Below are 23,721 nucleotides of genomic sequence, written 5' to 3' on the forward strand. Positions count from 1 at the left end.
GATAACCCATCGTCTGGGGGTCTGGCGCAGGATCATCATGAGCTTCCCGTTAAGAAGAAACAAAAGAAAAATTAAGAAACAAAAACGTAGCAGAACAGAAAATATTTGTCAGGACAGCTGCCAGAAAATGTTTGTATTTTTCAACAAATTTTTTTACAGTGTACATACAAAGATAAAGATCATTAAAATGGACTCAGATTATCGCTACATATACAGTCGGGACACGCACGCATATATTTGTTAGAATTCAATTCCTAACATGATTTAGTCTCATGTTTTCACCTTGTCGAGTTACTTACTATCCAGTCGAGAAAAACTACAGAACCGTCTCAAAAGTACGACAAAATATTCTGCATTTCCGTCGTAAACGTGAGATTTTTCTATATTTCTGTAATTTTTCAGCGGTACAGTTCTGTTGTATGCAGTTCTGTATCACTTTTCTGTTGTAACTACAGAAATTGCTGATGTTATGACAGAACTTTCTGTTGTCACAACAAGCTTCCCGTCAAAAACCGCACAGAAATTCTGTCGTAACAACAGAACATTTTCTCTACTTCTTTCCGACTGGGTTACTTCTGATAAGCGACTTCTGGACTTCCCCAAAGAGGTAAACGTACTGTATCATGGTAAACAGTAACAGAAATTAGGTAAATCTATACTTTTCTATAAGAGATTTTCAGTATTTGCCCAAGGCATTCCAAAGCGCAGCATCGCTTTACAATAGCGCAGCCTTCGTTGACTAGTCAGGGGCTACAGCGTATTAAACGAACCGGTGCCAGCTGAAGCCTTCCGCGTCAGGTACAGAGACAAGGCCGTTTCTCACACACGCACCCTTGACACGACATATCAGGCTGCAACGGCGGCATGTATACAACTGAATTATCCTCGCCTCAGCAGCCGCACTACGGACTTTGCCATCTTCGTTTCCAACGACGAAATAGTTTACGTTGCGTTCGTCAGCACGTTATCGTACGCTCTTCAAACCAAAGTTGCATTAAATTTGGGCGCGGACTACCTTAAGTTCTCGCCCTCTTTTTAAACGTCCTTAGACATGAACTCGTGCCCTTCGTTAAGACGCCTTCAAGTAGCGCACTTTCTTCTCCGCTTAATAATTTCAACAAGGGCGTGACCACACCCGGCACGGGCTTCACCCCACACAACGCTTTTCCAAAAGGCATTGGATCCTCGTTGGTCATAACCTCAGTATGTCTGCCTTAGCTAGAGGGTGATTAATATTTTGACAGCTCCACAAAAATTGCGCCATTTCGCCGTACTTGTCAAGAAAAAGCTACCGGCAACAATAAATGAAAAACGCCATATATATAGAACATGTACGAGGGAATGCGCAGGACACCAAGAGATTTGGATTAGAAAACATGGAGAAACCTAATATTTTAACAACAATTATAGCGATAAAAACATTCAGTTACCTTAAATCAACAGTCGTAAATGGAGGACTCAGCCATACCCTAGAAGCGGAACAAATTCGATGGTATTCTATAGGTTTGAAACAATAGCGCACGGCATAAGTGAAAGCCTGGGCGTGATGCCCTGCATCCGACCCTTGTAAAGCAGACGTTGACCTCCAGAGCGTCACCTTGACATACCTAGCTCGTTCCTCGGCATTCCCTGCTGTTTTAAGTTTCAATCAAGCCACATATGTTTGAAGTTTACTTTTGACGACATAAATCCTAGAAGCCTTTACGCAAAGCAATTCCGGCCTGCACTCTCCTCTGATGGGGTTGGTACAGGTGGGTCACCGCCGCTTGCGGCGGGGGCTAGCCTGGCGCCGAATTTTTATCTGTTCTAGGCCGTCATTGCACACGCCACCGCTGGTGGTGGACGACGGCTGTTGTTGCGACGCGCGTCATTTTTTTCCCTCTTCCTTTTCTTCTCTATATTCTCTTCTATCTGCACGAGGCAGCGGAGGTGGCTCAGCTACAGAGCCAGTAGCAGGCCCGTGCATTTTCTTTTCCTTCATCCTACAGCCATAACAACAACAACAACATTCGTCATTTATGCACAATCACGCAGATCTCTTGTTCCTCCCCTCTGGCATTCAGCGACGAAGCCCGACTACGCGAGGCAGTTCTAGGTTACAATACATTTATTTACACGATTTCGCACACTTCATATCTCACTCACAGTGGCGCCTCTCTACTCGACAGCCGAGTTCAGCCTCTTTTGTTGCTGTCTCCTCACCTGCTGCGCCTCCTCTGACCCCACTCTCCCCTCGAGGGTACTCCTCGCCGAGTCTTTGGCTTTTTGCGTAGCTTTCAATTTCACTTCGATCGTAAAGGTTGCTGGAAAGCGGCAACCACTTCAGCATACGTCGCTATTCCAAGACGCGGACCACCGTCGGTTAGGGAGACAAAGGCCAGTGCACTCAGCGGAAGCCAATGCATTTTTTATTCCTTGCTGCCTGCTTGAGGCCGGGTTTCCGACCCCCATCGCAGCTTCACTACCCTAGTTCTGTGGGTTTCTTCCGTCCATCAACGCTTGTTGGACGCACAGCATACGCGCAAAAAGCAGAGTATTTTCTGCCGGTATTTGGAGCAAACTACAGCGCGCATGAGATGCCCCTTCTTTGAGCGTCCTCGCTTAAACGCTTCTGCCTTTTATAGTGACCGTGTACACTACTTTTCTACAGCAGCCCCGTGATTTTCTTTTATTGTGCGTGCTGCATACGTACATAGGGCCCGAATGAGCCATTTCGTTGTGCCAATGCGTGGCTGACTACAAGACTCTCTACTTATTTCTCTTTCCTTCTCTACATCCCTTCCCGAGTTCACAATACATCGGTGAATTACTATCAAAATAATATTTCTGCTCTGATTTCGCTGCCAGAGTTTTCAGTGTGTTTTGATTGCAGACGCCGTGTGCTGCGAACGTCAGTTCTCATTAATTTTGCATACCGATTCTCAAGTTGACGAGTGGATTGGGGTAAAGCTAGTGTCGGTGGGACTGAAGCCGACCCAACGGCCTTTGTGTTAGCCCGCTTTTGTCCGTTCTAGGCGCCCGTTACACGAAAAGTCGAGCAATGGTACCACACTCTGATGCTGGGGAATACGCAGGAACGCCTAAATGAATATTCCCGATTTCCTTCCTCCTGCTTCTTTTAGGACAGCTAAGAGGCAGGAGAAGAGATGCTGGGACGATGCGGTAGTGTATGCATTCTCGATAGCAAAGCGGACCCGCCGAGTCAAGTCACCCTCTTTAGCCGATCGGACCCGGCTCGAATCGATTATCACTGAACAAAATCTCCTAACCTTCAGCCGCTTGTGGGTTTTACCCCGATGAACCCACTAAGGCGGACTTGGTCGAGCCCGTGCAAAACCAAAACTCTTTCCTTTTTGGCTCACTTATTTCCTTTCTCAATTTTCTTCTAGCTTTGTTTTCCGTAGTGTTTGTGTGGTATTTTTTTTATTCTTTCGTGACGAGTCCACACAACCCTTTAAAAGGTTGAAGCAAATGATCCAGTGCTACCTTGAAAAAGGAAGCGCTGTGTCGGTCTCATTTTCTTGTCTAGGCTTGGTGCCGTTGCGCTGCACCAATGGAACAGATTTTTCTTGCATTGCCTTCGCCTCTCGTGCCCGCATCTCGACATTTACGCTTCTCCAAAACCTCACCGCCACTGCTCGCCTATTATTCATCTTTGCCTTATGGGTTTCACACTTACTTGGCCGACCCCGCAGTCGAGGACGAGACGTGCATGCACCGTCCGCGCTTGTAGCAGGTTACCGAGCAGCAGCAGGCATAGATACATCATCCGTACTTGCAGGAGACGAAGATCACTCATACGATCGTCTCGCACTGCTAGTCGGCAGCGAATCCATCGCACTCGCAGTTACAGAAGCGCATCCGCTCCGCGTCAATTAAAATTTGCAGAGCAAGCTTACAGCACGGGTGCTTGGCCGGATGGCCAGTGATAGTGTGAGCTGGTGGCGCTACAGTGTGGAAAGAGTGCGAGAGCGGCCTGCGAGCAACGTGATGGCGCCATCTACTCCAAAGAAGTCCTATTAAGTCGATTTTTGGTTGGCGTCGGTGTGATATGGACCACCAATTGTATGTTAGCCAAGGGCAAAATTTACAGAAATGTACTCAGTTACTCACTTAATTTCTTGTAGTTCTTTAGTAGTTGCTCTCTAATGGCATAGCGTACAATGATGCTTGCACAAAAGACCCCTTTGCTTGAAGGGAACGGCGTGAGAGTGTGTGTGTGTGTGTGAGAGAGAAACATTTATTATGAGCCGGCGTGAAATACTGAGCCCTAAGTGGGCAGCCTCCTCAGTCCAGAAAGCCGGGGACTCGATGCATCTCCCGAGTCCGGTTGACCAGACTACGCTGATCCTTCAGGCTGGGGCTTGACAGCAGAGTCTCCCACTGCTCTTCGGTTATGGCCATGGTGGTTATAGTACCAGTTGGTCCCTTGCATCCTCACTCCATATGTTGTAGGGTATTTGGTACGTTGCAAAACGCGCATTCATATCTGTAGGTGGTGGGCGAGATTCGGTGTAGTAAGGTGCCGTGAACGCGGCTGTTGGTTTGGATTTTTCGGAGGGTGACTGCTTCTTCTCTGGTTAATATCTTGTGGGGTGGGGAATATTTTCTTCTGTCAAGTCTGTAAAGCAGGAGGATGTCAGCATATTTCTTGGGTACATCATGTGTGCTCCGAAACCCCTCTGGACGTGGTGCCCGGTTAGCATATCCTCGGGCTGAGGCGTTGGCGGCCTCGTTTCCTTCCAAGTGAGTGTGTCCCGGAGTCCATATAATGTAGGTATCTGGGAGGTGATGAGTCGTGGTGCGATGGAGGATTTGAAGTGCTATGCTGGAAAGTCTTCTCTTTTTGTAGTTTCTGCATGCAGACTGTCAATCAGTGAGAATGGCGACGTGTTCTTTGCTCGTCGAGACCGCCAATGCAATTACGGCCTCTTCGGCTGCGTCAGTGTCATTTGTTGCAATAGTTGCAGAGGTCTTTTCTGTAAATGTGGAATCCATGACGCTAATGGAGTGGGCTTGTCTTCGCGGGTGTTTTGCTGCATCAGTGTATTTCGTTTCCGGATGTGTTCCGTGCGTTTTGCTCAGGGCCCGAACTCTTGCCAGGCGCCGGTCTTTGTTGTATGTAGGATGCATATTTCGTGGGAACAGTTTTTTTTTTTTACTACAGAAATAATGTACATTTTGTACAATAAACAAAACAAAAGAATTTTGCTTTATCGGTGGCGTGCTGGATTTTGCAATCATAAAGCCGGCAGATCGAATTCCGGTGTGTTCGGTGTACATTACTTTTATTTCTTTCATTCATAGTGGAGTTTCGCTTTACAACTGGCATGGACAACAACGCCGACACCTGATTTTTTTTTGTGACACTGTAGTTACGCTATCGCATAAAAATGGCAACAGAAGTTCACTGATTACCTTGAGCTTCTTACTGAACATGTTAGTCACTAGGGTTAGACAGCTTGTCTCTATTGTAAACTTCTAATGAGGGCGTTTTAAACTATTGTAATACAGTTTTAATAACGCACCTGCGTCCTGATCTAACCATTACAAAACGATAAGTGCAATATCTCATTACGCGTGCGAGACAAAGCGATAATGGTAAAAATACTCAACCTGATGAAACGCAGTTGCATATGGCGTCTTGCATCACATGGTTACGAAGATGCAGTTAAAAATGCCACGTGACAGTATTTCACTTTGCCGCATAGCAGATTGCCTAAATGAAACACACCTCGCGCCGCTCCCCACCTCAGTGATTCTTCAATTTGGCTGCCAGACAACAAAACCTTATGAGCATCTCCTGTCTCAAATGGGTGTGAGACAGAGCGCTATAATCACCATTTGCATCACACAAGCCAGGAGCTGCGTGCCGAACGCGGTAGTCTTGACTACGTAAAATGACGACATGGGGCTGAAGTTTCACAAGCCTATATCTGAAATCATACACGTGCCATTGAAATTGTAGAAACTACTATAGGCTTCGAATGTCTCTTCTTAAAAGTTTTAGACATACATTTACATTATAACTCTAGCGAATAAAAACAATAAGTATTGAGCTCACATTATATATACATTACAGCATATATAATCTGGATCAAAATTTTCTCTACCGTATGTCTGGAGATTTTAGATAAGAAACACGATTAAGCGAATCATCATCCTATTTTTCTAGCACATATCAAATACCTAAAATCTAACTTTCATATCTGTAAGTATGATCCGAGACTACTGGCTGATACGAATTTTATGCGGTTGCTTGGAGTATCGTGGTCCACTACATGGCGGCCCTAGAGTCAGGGGCTGTACTGGGACCTCTAATAAACGACAGATCAAGGTCAACGTACAAAGCAGCAATCATTCACAGTAAGGTAATTTAAGCGTAGACTATAGATAGGTAATATAAAAAATTACAAAAGTTGCACAGTATGGGTCGATCTGGCTGCATAGCCCGTTCAACAAAAACGAGTTCGGTTTAATGGGGTTTGTACGTTGGAAAGAGAATCTGCGAAACGTAAATGGTCAGACCATATATATATATGTATATATATTCAAAGTAAAAAGTCGTTGGATCCAAGGTAACCAAATAACTGAAGATGGTCACGGCAAAAAACTCTTTAATATTGACATTTCGGCCGGGGTCTGGCCGTCGTCGGAGTGAACAAATCTGAAGTTGGGAAAGGCTTTTAGGCCAGCATTTACCAAGAAATATAAGTAGTAACAGAGCACAAAACACACTTGGCTGCTTTGATACAATCAGTAATGATACTAATGAAAAGTACGAAAGAAAAACTCGAAAGATGATAAATACGAACACACATGTCAAAGTCAATTAGTCAGCGCGGCAAAAAGGTCTGCGCACCCGGGCTTTCGGTTAAACCTGCTGAGATAGTATCAAATTTATGTATTAGATATGACTCACGGGTTTCTCTGTCATGATGCGTCCTAAAACCTGACTGCAAAAAAAGGAATGGTATATATAAATATAAAATATATATATATATATATATATATATATATATATATATATATATATATATATTGTGATGTACTTAGCCGACGACGAAGTGAAGAGTGCAGGAGCGAAGGGGAAGACGACGGTGGAGACATAATAAAGCAGGGAGTTCGAAAGAACGGCCGTGTTTCTGCTTGGTATTCGGCACAATATATATATATATATATATATAAAGGTAAATGAGGGGCTCGTTAATAAAGTATTTAAAGGAGCAAACAATCTACGAATGCAAGCCAAACGTTTTTTGTATGTTTATATTGTTGATATTTACAGGAATTTGTCTTATGAAGATTATTGGAATAAAGAGCATTAAATGCGTTGTTTTTCCTTCCGCTTTGAATTTAAAGATCTTTTGCTCCAATAATCACCATAAGACAAATTCCTGTAAATGTCGACAGTGTAAACATAAAAAAAAAATCAACGTTTGCCTGGCATCGTAGACTGTTCGCTCCTTTATATATATATACAGAAATGAGGCAGCGAATGCATTATGAACCATAACTAATAAAGAAGTTTTAAGCACGCTTAAAAACATGACTATTTTAATTTTAATAACGTTTCTATTGGGCCCAGTCTTCATCAGAATGTTATAAGATATTTTTCAAGCGTGTATCTTTTGGGGTAGTGAAAGGGTCAGACACCTTTGTAGATAGATGGTGAGCACACACAGTGACAGTGACACCTGTTGCTAGGGAAAGAACCGGCATTGCCAGCTGCATGTTGCTTACTGCTGACAGCGAGAAAACAAATGGAAATGTATGGCATTACACACTGTAGCAGGCAGTTCAAATTTGGGATGTTGCCGTTCCACATATAGTTAGCGGACTGAGATCTCAGCGCTTTTAATGTGATAATATGTTTGTTCTGAAAAATACGACAGGCATCCTCACGAGCAGTGCTTTGGAAAGTCAATTTCCTTCTTTTATAAAATTGATATGGCATTGCTTTGCGCCTGGATTCGAAGCCTTATGCCAATTACGGGAGCCGACAAAATGATGAAATGAAACTTTGAATAGTAGGCTTAGTAAAGTAGTTATGTAGTTAAAGGAATGTTTATACAGAAAATGACTATCGTGGCTGAAAATCTACTCCTGAAATTTGGGTAAATTTTACACCTCTTGTTGTCAAATTTTTTATGAGTGTTTAGTGCAACACAAGACACACATGCGTTTGCGAGTCGAAACATTCGTGTCTGCCGTAACTTACTCAGAACCGTTGACTGTGTGTAGAAACAGAACGATTCTTTCCTTTATCGTGATTCTGGTGTGAACTTCAAACGCAGGGTTAAATAGAAGTTAAAAAAGGCAATAAAACGTAAAGGTGACAATATATGACCTACCAAAACTCCTGCAAATGCATACTTAACCGCATTAGGCAACTGCAATTATTTAAAACACGTGGGGCACTGAATATTAGAGGCACTGAATATCCGCTTTTTACTGTTTCATGGATGCCATAGTCCGTATACTGAGTGAACAAATCCGGCCGGCTTACAGTGGAATTTTATATTGCACCCTCTTTTCCACCTAAGCTTTCTTTCAAACATCTCTTCAATCATGATATTTTTGTGCGTCCATATATGACTGAATATTGGCACTAATCACAAGCATAGGCACCTATATGGCGTGATGCATATCTCGATAAGAACGTGTTTCAGAGTGCTCAAATCAACAAAAAGTCATCCGCGCCGATTGATGGGTTTTTGTACCTCGAGCTCAGCTACTGCCACATACAGCCTACGAACTCATGCTAAGGAATCGTGTCGAGGCGCGATCGCCAAGTCAGACAAACTGGCGCCAGTAAACATCTTCGCATTTGTCGGAGACGACGACACTCTACTCAAAGCGCGTGATTTCACAAGCCTTTGCGCACGCACAGTCACACACTCGAACACTCGTGACATGATGTATATCTCAACGCGAACGGGTATTAGAGTGCTAAAATGGACAAAGTGCCTGCCGTGCTCGTTCACAGGTTTGCGTTCATTGCAGTTGTTTCGGCAACTGCACATGACATGGGGAGTACGCAACAGATGTTTTGTGGAACAGAATGCCTAAGACTGCCACAGTTTTAATGAAGCCATGCGTATGATGCATATAAAACACATGTTCCACAAAATCAATTTTCATGCATTTCATCTATGTAAAAAAGAGACAGAGGCTTTAAGACGTAAAGTGTTATTTTTTTTTGTTTTTTTTTTTTTTACGATGGGAGCACGTTTAGTATCAGTCACTCGTTTCTGCAAACTCTCATTACGGGATCAACAAAGTTGTCTGCTAGTCATGGTTGGTAGCGGCTTAACCATTTAAGAAGCAGAGTAGTGATACCTTGGCGCTAAATGTCCAGCTCCGGTGGTGTCGTTGTAATAAAAAAATCGTGATTGGTCGTTCGGTGATGATGTCACAGCGACGGAACCTGGATTAGAAATTTCAAACACTGCTCAACGCTCCTAGGACGCGACCAATTTCATGTGAAAATAAGCATAGCTGGTAATGCGAATAAAAGCTCACTAGATGTTTAAGATATTTATGTAAAAAAAACGGTTATCAACCATGCCAGGAATAATTCAAGAACTTCAGCTTTTAAGGCGCAGCTCAAAGCTCAGACTTCAGATTTTACCGTCAAGTGGAAATTGATATCTATATTGTGTGATTTCCGCTTAAAGTGGCAAATAGGAGTGTATGATAATGCACTGTGCGTAATTAAAAAAACACAGATCGCCATCCCGTCATACCCCAACGCAGTCAGAGCTTAACTGAATTAATGTCTTATACATATAAAATATATGTATAATGAGAGTTAAAGTGGTCATTTAGCCCAAAGTTGTAGTCAGTAAACTACCTTGTTTCGAAGTGAGCCTGTATGTGTGTCGCAGGCACCACATTGACAGATACTTTACCATACCACTTTCTTGATTACTTAAAACAATATCAGGAACGCTAATACTTTTACGCTTTTTGCAATTCCCCAAAGCCCGCTCCCTTCTCTTACTTGCGCGCAATGATTCTTGGGAATATAGCCAACATAGGTGCCAGACTTAAAAGCAGCAGGGCACATGGTATTTTTAAGTGATTTTGGATATCCCCACCAAAAGCTTACCGGAGTGGACTGCCGAAAGTTCTGCGTCTCGTCGTAACACATGAGTTACTTCGTTTACAATTGTTGCATTGTACTCTGTGCTTATAGGCACACTGGTAAGAACTGCAGGTGGCCTTTTCATCTTCGGTTTCGTCAGGGAGACTACGAATTCGACATAACGTTGCATGCCGCGGGAACTGGCTTCAGAATAACAATGTGTATTTAAGGTCTGCATTTCCTGAATGAATCAAACGATTTTTGTCTCGAATAGTACATGCACATGCCCTGTAAACAAACGTTTCGTTTCTCGAGAAGGGCACATAACAGGATACTCACCGTTGGAGTGACTTCCCCGAGAGGTATATCCGTGTAGTTCTAGCCTCCCAGCACGCAGCATTTCATATGGCAGTACTTGTTGTTGGGCTAGTTGGTTTGATTCCATGCTTGCGGGACTCGGCGCACAAAGACAGAGCAGAAGAACACAACGGACGACAGGACAAAGCGATGATCAGCGCTTCGTCCCCTCGTCCTTCTTGTTCTCGCGTGCTTTGCCTTTGTGCGCAGAGCCCCTTAAGCATTTCATATGGCACAGCTGAGGGGACCCAACCATACTTCGCGAAATACAAGGGTGCACTGCTCGGCGGCGGCAGCCCCGACAGGACCGGCCCGTCTAAAAGTCTCAAGTTCTTCCATCCATCGCCTGCTCGCAGCGCGCGCCTAAGGTCTCTAGCGCAGGCGTCGCGTAGCGAAGGCCACGCGAAGGCGAAGCGTGGGAAACCGCAACCGCAACCAGCTACCGGCTACCGCTTGCCATATCACGTGACGGCTATGACACATCCTTTACCATACCACTGTCTTGATTACTTAAAAACAATATCAAAAACGCTAACGCTTTTACGCTTTTTGCCAATTCAGCAACGCTTGGCTTGGATACTGAATCTAGAAAAGCAGATTTCGTAGGAGCAAACTTAAAAATCCACAGAAAGAAGGTGGGTGGACTAACATTTGAAATAATGACTAAAAGGGTGCGATTGTTCCCCCAGCCGCACTGCTGTTGTATACTGAGATCATCTGTACGAAGTTATGCCTGAGTACATACCGAGAAGTTCACGTATACACATATAGATGCAGCCGCGGTGTTTACGTACCTGCCGTGGACATCTGAAGACGCCACCAATAGCACGCTGACGCTAGGAGCTGAGGACGGTGCCGGCACTTTGTCAGCATTGGCGTAAGCACTGTAACGTTAAAATCAAAAATTATATTTCGCACCAACATATGGGGGGTAAAATGAAAAAGTAGATAGAAAGCTCACTAATATGCGGAATATGTACCGAGAATTGCGAAGTCTCTGTTAGATAGATCGCGTTTCAGGTCTAAATGAGTAGCACTTCCTCTACCTGTCGGTTTCAGTTGCAGTGCACTTAATCAGGCGTAATGAATTTGGGGAAGGACAAAACCCCGCACACGCGGCCTGACAAAGCTACCATTCCTCATAGCAGCTCAGTACTTTGATTGCAGAGTAATATATACAATAAAATTCAAGGCATTGATTATGGTGAGTTAGCATAAAACCAACGTCATCGCCATATTTCAACATCACTACTTGGTACAGTATACAGACACAGAAGGAAAGATTTTTCAAATACTGTGATTCTCTCCTACTTTCCTTACATTAAATAACTTCCTTTTTCTAATACATCAGTAAGTGCCTCGTTTGCTGGAATATATGTACTGTCTTTTGCGAATATATTCATGATGTTTTTATGTAAAGCGAAGGGAATGGTTGCATCAGTGAATATTTATCAAATAGGAATCTATTTAGAAATGTTGGAAACATATATCCTCCTGTCTAAAACCTGTAATTTGGTCTAGGGCATGGTGGCCTCATTTATGGGGAAACAGGTTTTGGTAAATTAGCCTTAATCAGTTATTCCAGCCTACGTAATATATATGGGCACTTTTTTAATCACACGACAAGTGCGGCATCTCGACCTACGCTTAGGAATGGAAAGCTTGTCATGAAGGTTTTCTCATTAGGAGGACATTAAGCAAATAAATAAATAAATAAATAAATAAATATATATATATATATATATATATATATATATATATATATATATATATATATATATATATATATATATATTGTGTGTGTGTGTAATGCTTTTCTAATGAGAAAACCTTCATGACAAGATTTGCATTCCTAAGCGTCGGTCGAGAGGCCGCACTTGGCGTGTGATTCACAAAGTGCCTGGTAGATTACGCACGTTGTATCGGTAACTAACATGCGCTTGAACCTATGCAAATAACACAAATGACTTTGTCCCTTTATTGCCTGATAAGCTCATCCCATTAAATAAACTTCTTTCAGTCAGGATCGTTTCGGTAATTACGTCTGTCAAAGAAGCAGGCATTGACTTTCGCCTGCAGGAGCTAAAGTAGGGCGTGGAAGGCACAATAAAGGCGGGTGTCATAACACTGCTCCGGGCGCCCCCTCATCGTCCGCAGGAAAATATTCGAACAACTTTTAGGCTTACATTTTTTAGGTTTAACGTCCCAAAGCGACTCAGGCTATGTGAGACGCAGTACTGAAGAGATGCAGAAACTTCGTCCAATTGGGGAACGTGTACTGACATCGCGCAGCAGACGGGCGCCTTGCTTTTCGCCTCCACCGAAAAGCGGCCGCCGAGGCCGGGATGCGATCCAGCGTCCTTGATCACAACAGCCGAGTGCCCTAGCCTCTGTACCATTGCGGAGAGCTTCGAGAAACGTTTCTTTTGCAACATTTACTATTTTTATTCTGATATTTTAAACCAAAAGCAAATATCTATATAAAACTCGTTTCAATTACGTTAACTAGCGGCTTGGTTTGGCATCAATTATTATCAAAAAGTTTTCATTCCAAAAGTTTCCAGAACATTGCTGGCATGGTACCCGAAGGATAGTTGTGTCAAGATAATAAATAACTATTTTAGTCTGGACCTTGAACAATGTTATAAGCATCGAATTATACAGCATCAATAACATTTGGGGAGGCATTCTTGGACTAGCCTGCGAGTGCTACGCGACAGTTTGAGAGAGTGACATGGGGTAGCATCTGCTAATGAGCAACTTTACCTTACTACGCGTTCCTTTACTCTATCACGCAGATTGTGTGAGCCGAAGCGGCCGTAAATGAGTTCATTGCTTACCAGTGAACTATCAGCAAAAATAACATTGAGATCATGGCTTACACTATAAGAGAAAGTTCTAAATATCTATGTAATCATTTCCTGTTGATGGAATAGTTTATCTTGTGTAGGAGCCGTATGATACATCAACGCGAAGAGCTGCCACATGCGTCCTAATATCTACCAAGAGATCACAGTGCTTTGTAGGGAAAGTGATACTGGAGTGCTGCTGCGACTACGTAAGAGGAGCTAGAGAAATGTAGTCTTCTTAACTAAGGTTTGAGGCTTGCTAGTGCTTACTTCCAGGCAAATATAAAAAAAAGAGTTCCGTATACTGCCACAGGCAGCGTGCTCAGCTCCAGATCAATGGAGCTGACGTATTTTGCAAAATTTTGAAGTCCATGGCTCTTTTCACATCTACAAATATATTGATGGCCTTTGCTAATTTGACGTCTAAGAGACTTTTTTGGTTCTGTGTAATTAACAAATTATTCCACATCAAGGAAAGTTTGCACACAGACACATGTTTTTTGCCCTCTACGTCATACAATCTTTTTTATTTATTAATTTATTTCTTGACATTGGTGGTATGACATCCCCTACCGACGCACAGATTCTGTCCCGTCATGAGCCTTAATGAAGGCTTTCGCCTTAAAGGCGTAAATAATTATCACTGGCAGAGCCTAACTACCATTCGCTCTGTCTCTAGATTAACGCGGGCGCCATGTTGTTCGGCGTGTCAGCCACGCTGAAGACGAGCGCGGCGGTGTGCCTGGTGGCGGGAGGCTGGGCTGAGTGGCTGCGCCGACAGACGGCCGTCACGGGACGTACCCGAGGAGCTACACTTATCGACCTGGCCCATCTGGTAAGAGGGGCTGCAGCTATGGTCGGAAATTATCTGTATACTTTCTGCGTACGTGGTGACCCTCACGTAATAACGAACTCAGCATTTACGGAATCGCAAGAAGAATTACTATCGCATAGGTCATTATATTCATGGTTTGTGCATACTATTCGCTCGGAACATTTGGACCCTAGAGCTGCTTATATTTGTTTAAAATTATATTTTACTTAACAGCCAGTTGTAATCCAGGGGTCTAAAAAGGAAAAATGTGAAGTGGAGAGGAGGCCGCAGTTTTTAGCAGCACGCGACTAATCGAACTTTTGACACCCCTAGGCCGTAGTTCTGAATGCAGCCAGCCATAATATAGTTTCCAGACTTATGTTATGATTTGGGAAGCCACCTGCTATTTTCAGTGCGGAAAAAATCATCTTTCGCAACAGCGAAAAAGAAACAATATGAAGCAATAGCTTATTTTAACCTAACCTTGTACAATCCTTGTTTTGAAAGTGAGTGTTTTTTCTTCGACAGCCAACACTACGTGGCGTTGCTTACCTCATTAAAATGTTAAGCCGGCTGAATACAGCTGAGCTGCCGAGACGTATATGCACACCCTTCATAATGTTACACAAGCGCTAGAGCGAAAGTTTATCAACACTTGTAGCAACAATCCTGTTCCTTGAATGGTACCTGCTCCGAAAGCAACTTCATGTATGCTAATGAAAGCTCTCAAATGCTTGTCACATTTTGCGCAGGTACTCACGCTACTGTCAGCCATCGCTTACATCCTCAGGCTGCGCCTGTACAGTGTTGAAGAACGCCACATATATGTCGACGCTGTAACCGACTTTCTAATGGTCACCGCACTCGTAAGTTACAAAGCGGAGCGCGCCGTTCATATTCTAAACAAATGTAGGGTTAGAGCTCGAATTATTGCTTCAAAATGTTGCTAAAGAATTATGCACGCAGCTTGAGAACGTTCTGGACGCGTCCAGCACACTGCTACTGCGCATGCGTGAAATACGGTCTTCATGCGACTATTTTCATGCCAGAATTTTTGACTTGTTCATTCTTTTTCCTCCCTTGAATATCTAGGTTGAGAACACCCAGAGAGTAAATATTTTCGAGCAAAGCACTTACTTCTTTTTCTAACACGGACTCTTTGAAAAATTGTTTTTGGACACGTGTAGCCTGAGCCATTTTTAATTCGGTTTCTTTGTTTAATCCAGGGTCCTGATTTCGAGATTTACTTTGTTATCGAAGGTATCGCCAGATCCTTGCATCGAGTCATCTTATTGGTGGAAACGCCGGAACCAGTAGGCACTTCCGGTTCTGGCATTTTCACCAATCATATGATTCTAAGTCAGGAAGATAGCGACGTTTTCGATAACGATGAAAACTGGAACCCAGCTTCTCTGTAACAGAAGGCAGATGTAATCAAAATCACGGGAAAAATATTACGCGCACGCACAAGGGAGCTAAGCATGCGATGTGTGAGACAAGAATGCAGGTTCTTTGAAAGAATGCCGGTTCTTTGAAACTTTGTTCGTCCAAATGCACTTTTTAATTTCCTTCAAAGCTTTCGTGCGACCAACGCGGCCGCACATAAATGCGAAGTGGCGCACACACGTAGGACAAGACTTTCCATTTCAGATTGGCACTAACTCTACTTTCCTGATAGTAGCGAGCATTCGGGAGGCTCCCTCTGAAATATGTATTTTCGTGTACTTCGAGAAGGCATGATTGCAATTTGAACACAACACTTTGCAACCTAGCTTACGCTCGAACCTTTACATTTACGCGACGGTGGGTTTGGAAGATGCAACTGTAGGATGTTGTAATTCTAGGAGAGAACGTTAAGCAGCTTTAAAAAGTTGCTTGTCTTGCCATCTATTGTACTAAATTGTCGAGCGAACCTGTTCGTCTTGTGGCTTCAGTCATAAGGTGACAAACATGCGTGTGAGCTTCACAGGGGCCACAAAAGAGAACATTCGTCATATTACCTTCAAGCAGCATTAACTAAATTTGCTACTGCTAGTATATAGTAGTCAATATTTTGATTTAGTTATGAGGTTCCGGTCAGAACCTGTATAGTTCCCGTTTCTGCTTAGCATCTGGCCTTTTTTCTTTTGTTAATACTGACCGCTACCTGGTTAGATCATCGCCACGCATAAAGGTACAGCGCTTAAATATCATATTAAAGAGCTCACGAACTGGTTAGAATATTATATCGCCTGAGCAGCATTTTTATTAAAACTAAAACAAACTGAAATTCTGTTTTTTTTTTCGCATGCGTCTCGGAAACATAAAAATCAACGCGAGCCTCTATGCTTTTCACAACAGAAATTAGGACTTGTATTTGCTGACATTTTCATTTGCGATGATGGATAAAGACGGTCGAATCACCATTTGAGTGTTGACATGGGTTAAGGCTACGAATGTTTCTAAAAAGAGAATGTGAGACCAAAAATACTTTAAAAAGTTGTTTTGAAGGAGAGCAAACCGAAAACTCTCTTCGGTTTGCTTCCGTATTTTTTTGCAAAGAAAGAAGAATCGTTCTATGCTTTTTTTGCATCCTGAACAAAACTCTGGAGTCGAAGGCGCAAGACCTAATTGCGGTACAGAAATTACCAACGTAAAGTGTATGTGAAGCAGATTCGGCTCTGGGGTGTCGGTGATCATCGCAATTTCTTATCGACGCTTGTTCCTTCCTCTCATTCGTAGCCGCGCCAATTATGTTCTCTTCCCTCAATCACTGATTTGCCCGATGAAAATTTCAAAATATTGTTTAACTTTACAGTTGTGGTCCGGCAGCTCTGTACTGCCAAGAAGTTGTTTTTCCCACTTTTTTGTTTTTTGCTTTGCTGGAAGCATAAAAAGCTACGATGACTGTGCTGCGGCGCTTAGAATGCGCATGTGTTATTCTGTTCATATTTTTCCCATCCAAGTATGCTTCTCATAAAACGCTGTTCATCGCCTATTTATATGCGACTTTACTCAAATTTACATTCACTGGGAATAAGCAGGACTTTTTCCAATTCGCCACATATATATCACACATCTGCTTCAATATAAATATGCGCATGTAATGATTCCTCAGTGCCAACACCTTTGTCCTCATGTGATGATTTGAATAAAACGTCTGATAACTATGAAAAACCTGCATGTTGAATGGGGATGCTGATGATGTTCTGCTATTAATGAATCATTGCTATTAAACAATTACAGAAAATATTGCTTTTTTTCTCGGATTAAACGCTTCCTGAAACTGGACAACCTGTTTCTTCGCAGCTGTTGCTGTTCGCTCTTTCACTGTACAGGTTCTTCACAGCCCAGTACACCTCTGGATTTGTGCTTGTTGTCCTCATCATCATCGGTCTGGCGTCTATTACTGACTTTTTAGTGACGCTGCACAAAATTGTTCAGGGGAAGGTACGTCAGTAGATTTTGAGTATCTTGCCACGGTGCTTGTTTTAATTCAAATCAAACCTTGTCTAGGAGCGAGATGTGTTTAGAGAAAAATATGCAGCAACAACTGCCAAAAAGAAAAAAAAACGGTGAGGCTGGTAAAGCACGAATAAAGTGTTAAGTGAAGATATTAATTCAGGCTTGTATAAAACAGTTCCCTGAAGGGTAAAGTGCCAAATGTTTTACGGTCGATTTGCAGAATCTAATGGGGGGAAAAATATATGGCTGCCTATAAGTGATCAGGATAAAAGCGATTTTCTGCCCATCAGCTCCAGACTACTTAATTAAACTGCAAATAAATTAGACTTACATAACAAGAAAGCGTCCGCTAGGCATGGAAGCAATGTGAAGCTCTCAAGAAATCAAGATCGTAAACCAATAAGGCTGCTATCCTGCCTCCTAAAGCACATAGATACATAACCTTACCCCTTTCTGCCTATTTCTCCTTACATCAGAAGTGCATATCGACATAGCCAAGGTATCTATTAAGAAAAACTAAAATCAGCTTTGTGCTGTGCCACACTTAGATGTGGGGCAAGTGTGGAATATTTGAATATGGTGTTCATACGTTGATGGGAATCTACTACAACTGTGACGCGTAGAAAAAAAAAAGTTTTTAAAGCCTCTCCCCTAGCAGCGAGTAGTCAAAACTGCCACAGAAGACCAATTGACGGTGGCTTCGAAAGTTTTTTTGACGGAATTTATTGAATACTGTGAAATACTTTTATGAACAAAGTGTAAGCTACCGGTAGATAAACAAAATTTGTTACATGAAGTCTCGCGCTCACAACGAATTTTTAATGCTCCAAGGAAACCAGAAGGTAAATTTTTGAATATTAGTAACAAAACTGGAAGCCTGCCCAAAAAAGTTCTGCAGTTGTATTTGTTGTATCGCCGCTTTTTTCTATTTAACGAATATTGTTACAAACCACCTTCAAACGGTTTCTCTAACATTACTGAACATTCAACGAAAAAGTGAACAAAAAAATGCAAATGCGGTCGTAGCTTTTACTGTGCAATAAGGTTTGGACGCAGTGCAAGCTGAAAATCTACTTCCAAACGCGCAGCACAAATCCCTCTGAAGCTGTCGCTTGCTCGGATCACTGCTAGCCTTTGTTGAGACCTTATCGCATTAAGGCATTAATTTTGTTGGCATCAGCCAGTATCTTCACACCTGTTTTGAACACAGTGACGTTGGCACGCCAGCTATGTTTATTAATGGCAGTAATATATTTCGCACTAGCTCTGTGCGTCACCAATGCCTTATACAGCTTTTAAGGGTTCCCTAAAGAGTATCTATGGTTTTAGCAGCACCCTGGTACAAAAGTGGATCAACCATTATTATGGAGACTTGGTTTGCATGCCTTAATGTAATGTTCATACTTTCGGTTACAAAAACCTCTGCTGGCTCACAGTAAACCAGAAGTATTCAAACGGTGAAAAAAATCACACTAGATGTTCAAGTACCTGTTGAATGCAATGTTGAACTACTGCACTTAGCAATGCTGAAAGCGGCGCTCCCTGGCCATGGGTCAGAGTTAGGAAAGCAGCCTCAATGACCCAACTTTGGTCAGGAAAATGCTTCCAATTTCTTTTTCGCTGTATCAACAGCACACCGAAGATGGACGCTTGCAATTACGACAAAATGGAAGAGAGGCAAATACTAATCCTTTCTGTGGGAACGTTGCGGCACGAAGTCATTCAGAATGTGCATTTAGTGGGTCAGCGATCGACGCCAGTCCTATTCGCTCCTTGTTTCTTCGTCGGGTTACATCAAAACCGCCGACACTGCTGAACCCCAAAGTGAGCCAGAAAGGGCCATCGCTGTAGACCGAACTCTTTATTAATGCGGGCTTACGCAATTATATAGCTTCTTCAGGCGTCACTGGCCGCACCGAGATGTAATGGGAATTCGTAGAAGAGGTTGAAAATTTTCAGGATCCCGGAAGTACTGCAAACACTTCATAGATATATGAAGGAAGCCAACATTCGCTGGCACATCGTAAGCTGTAGAGGAGTTTTGATTTCTTGTTATTTAACGTGTAGTAAGATTGTAATTTTGAAGATAATCGATTATAAATCGAACAATAAATGGTCACATGTCGCTCGTGGGATCCCAACTTACCGACATGTGGTTGTTTTTTTTCTACTTTATTGTCAGTTATCTCCACGATTAGAATATTATTTCACCTTTATAAAAATAAAACGTCTCCTATGCTTTTCTTTGTGTCCGTGGCTGAAATCTTTCCCTTTATATTTATCTAAACTGAATACCCTAATTTCCCAAACTTCCTTTGTCCGCCGAAGTCTATATGCATACTAGTTGCCCTGACTTCAGAAGCCAATGAATATGAGCCGAATTTCTGGGCTCGTCCTTCTTTGGTGCACAAAGACAAATTCGTGCTCTCATATTTCAGGGACTTTGGCATCCTACCTCGTCTTGGACAAAAGCTGAATCATGCCTAGCAACAGTGTTGATGTTTGCGTCGGTTGGAAATGCGTCCCTCTACGCACTACGTGACAGCGTACTCCTGTCGCGTCGGCTAGGGAAGGCAAGTACGTCGGCCTTTTATTCTGATCACTTGAGAAGCACTAAATCGCCACAAAAAACAATGAAAACAATGTTTTAGTTCTGATTTCACTGCATTTGCAAGATCATTTATATCCGTAAGAAGCCTACTTGGTTGATTTATCAGCTAATACGCAGGCTAGTGTTTCCTACTACCTTAATTTACATTCCATGTGTAGCCGTAGAACTTATTGGATGCTGGATGAGCAAACATAACGAGATAAACTGAGCCAACGCGTCCCTAAAGTATATCTGAGATAATTTTGATGGCCATATCTTCAAGCAAATTTGTAAAGGCGCGATTTTAGCATTTGGATCAAATCAAGAATGACTGCGTGAGTCCTGGTTTTCCAAATATTTAAAAAACAGGGCGTATTCACACAGCGCTGTGGCTCACTGGGTACAACCCTCGGCTACGGAAAAGCAGTAACCTTACTCCAAACGCGATCGCAGTGGCCGCACTGATGAATCCGAAAAGCAGACACTTCCGTGTGCTGAGAGGTGTGGATGCACGTTAAAGATCGTCAGGAAATTCAAAATATTCCGCAGCTAACGACTATGGCAACTCTGTCTTTTTTAATCTCTTCTACTTTTCTCGCCCCCCCCCCCCCCTTACGGCGTGAAGGGGTATCGGGGCTCGATCCCGACCGCCGGCTGCTGATTTTAGATGGAGGTGAAACGGATAGGCGACAGTGTGTTGTGCGATAGCTGCGCACGTCAAAGGTCACCAGGTGGTCGATATTACTCCGTAGTCCTTCATTGCGGCACCCCTTTCCCTTCTCGCTTTCATTCCCACTTTCCTCCCTTCCTTTACGGCGCAGTTAATGTGAAAGTAGAAAATGTGTGGCAGATACTGCGCCTTTTGTTCCCTGTAAATCAATACTTATTATATTATTGTTTCTTTCAAAAACCATTTTAATAATTACTGTCAGGCCGCTTGCTCAAGTATTTGGACCCTCGACGTTCGAACTTGAGGACGCTTGCCAGCTTCTAGACACAGCAGTCGCGTTTCTAAGGCAGCGAAAAGGATGACGCCCGCGCACTCTGCGGTTTCAGTACCATGGCTGTTAATTGGAACCGCCCAAATGCGCCTCTAGCATTTGGTACACGGTTTGTCAAGCAGTGATCAGTGGTACTTTTGAAAACTAGACATACATTCTCGCGCCGACACCACAGAAGTTCGAAAATTGTTCTGGAATTCGACATAAGACTCTTTCCCTTATTCATGTCAAGCTCAGTCCCAACCTTCATATCCTATGGAAAGCCTTCGAATCACACGGAAATGCCGTCTTTGTTGCCTTGTGATCGCAAAAGCCATTACCTGTTTTCGAAGAAATGCCTCCGGTATCAAGCTAACCACTAACAAAATTAAGATCTAGAATATTTTTCAACTGCTAGTGGCACGTACGGTTTGAAGGCTCACCTGCCTAAGATCAAAGTTGAACGTCACGTATGTACAGAAGCGCTTCTGCGCAGGTGCTGCCCATGTTACCATTTCTCATGTATTGTCGTGATATACCGGGAAGATTTACTCACCGTTTAGCACAATTTTATTTTAGCAATATTGCTGAGCTTACACATATATATTCAATTCATCCAATACCTTACAACTAGGGCTTAAATGCTGATGAATGTTAGGTGTATAAGAAGACAGTTTGCCTGATTCCTTTACAAAGAATGCTCGATCATTGACAAAATCAGGCATCGGTGTAATATCAAAGCCGTGTTTAGCGAAATTGCCACACCACATCTTTATTTTCAGAAGACATATGACTATGTGGGAAGAAGTCGCTAGATACAAGGTGTGTCTAGAAAGTCTTCCAAATATTATTTTAAAACTCTCACCGCACTCGGATTGGTTAGTTTAGGCTGGGGGAACGTTCTACATTTCATCACTGTCTAGCGCAGACTGCTCTGAACTCTAGGAGTGTTATGATCGCTTTTTTCCGCGTACCTACTGATAGTGCCCTTGTCACGACATGTGATGGTATCCGCACACAACAACGGCACGCTATTAAGGTTTGTGATAAACGTATTGAGAATCTTGCCAATACTTGTCAATTTATTCAGCAAGTCTACGGGAAATTTGCTCTGTACTATTCTCATAGCACCGTGAACCGCCAAATTTCGAAATAGCAAACCTTAGAGCCCCTCGCTCTAAGAAGGCAACGATGAGCCAGTCGAAATTAGAACAATGCATATGGTCTATTTTGACACCAAGGGTGTCGTTGACAACGCATTTGTACCCCAAGGAGAGGCAATAAACGCTGTCTACCAGGTGGATGTGCTCGAAGGACTGAAAAAAAGGTCCTTCGAGCGGGAAAGGAGATTGTCGATACCTGGGTGTTGCACCAAGACAACGTTCCCGGCTACGTTCTCTGTGCGCTCGGACGTTTCAGGCCAAGAACAACTTGGCGACGCTGACCCGGGGCCCTCTATAGTCCTTACCTGGCTCTGCTAGACTTCTTGCTGGTCCCGACAATCACGAACGCCCTGAAAGGTCTCCGTTTTAGGACATTGAAAAGTATCTAATCCGCCATGAATTCGTACAGTGCACGGCGGAGTCGCTGGTAAAAATGTGTAGATGCCAAAAAGGACTTCTTAAAAAAAAGTTTGAACAATTGTAACGATGCCTTGAATAATTTCTTTTACATCGATAATTTTACTTTCCCGACACACCCTATATATGAGATAAAGCCCAAGTTCAATAACTGCAGTAATATGAGGTGAGTGTTTAAGCCCGGTGGTTACATTTATGGCCACCAACTTGGTAAGCTTGTAGGTTTCACGTTCACTGCTCATAGTTTGTGGCGTCACACGAGGAGTTAGTTTTGCTCGTTCTTTTCAAAGGACCCCCTCACTTCCTTCGCACGCATCGCACTTTCGCACGCATCGCATATCAGTGAAAACAGCAAGAGAACAAAAATCACAATCAAGAAGTCAGGCCGAGTGAAATATATCTGATAGGGTTTGCGCCAATAGGTGCCCTTTTCTAGAAGAAACCATTGAGTCTATAGTCAGCACCATCCTCATATTCTAGCTCTACCGGTGCCTACACTAACATATACCATACCAGCACACTTCACGTGCAGATTTACAGCAACTAGCCTGACCAGTACGTGCGCGTCGAAGCCTCTATATCTCTAGAGCATCGCGCCATCAAAAACCGCTTTTGTTTTTATTGTAGAGATACAAATTCAATGAGGCTGTCTCTCTTTTTTTTGTACATGTAATTGTTTTCGTAGAGCAATGGACACATTTGTTTCCTATAGAAGCCTGCATAACTGTCCGTAAAAGGCGCAAGCTTCCAATACGTGTTTTGAGAAATATGCAGTTCAGTATACCACACAGTGCTTTTTCCTAACTTAAATGTTTTTTTCCCGTAGTACAAAGTGCCTGAGGAAGAAGAAGCAAGGTCCCCAGTCGGCGTGCTGTTTTGCTTCAGCATGTACAGGTATGGAGTTCGGCGCTCGTAAGCGCGTCAATTCCATTTCTTTTATTACAATCATTCTGCTGCAGCCGATCACAATGTGAGGCCGATACAAGTCGTTTCGTTCATTTCTTTCGTTTCTGGGGT

General features: G+C 43.0%; 1 protein-coding gene across 1 annotated transcript in view; it reads left to right on the forward strand.

Moving 5' to 3' along the window:
• LOC146178877 (uncharacterized) overlaps nt 1–22,605 on the forward strand; it is a 42,374-nt gene extending 19,769 nt beyond the window's left edge. The window contains exons 2-5 of the mRNA XM_084580059.1: nt 13,976–14,131; nt 14,863–14,976; nt 17,399–17,539; nt 22,366–22,605. Of these exons, the coding sequence (XP_084436185.1) occupies nt 13,991–14,131; nt 14,863–14,976; nt 17,399–17,539; nt 22,366–22,605 (636 nt within the window). The 5' untranslated portion in view covers nt 13,976–13,990. The remainder of the gene's footprint in view (nt 1–13,975; nt 14,132–14,862; nt 14,977–17,398; nt 17,540–22,365) is intronic.
• Nucleotides 22,606–23,721: the final 1,116 nt, after the last annotated feature.

The sequence above is a fragment of the Amblyomma maculatum genome, chromosome 9 (genome assembly GCF_055883805.1).
Source record: "Amblyomma maculatum isolate TAMU_Amacu chromosome 9, ASM5588380v1, whole genome shotgun sequence".
NCBI classification, from domain to species: domain Eukaryota; kingdom Metazoa; phylum Arthropoda; class Arachnida; order Ixodida; family Ixodidae; genus Amblyomma; species Amblyomma maculatum.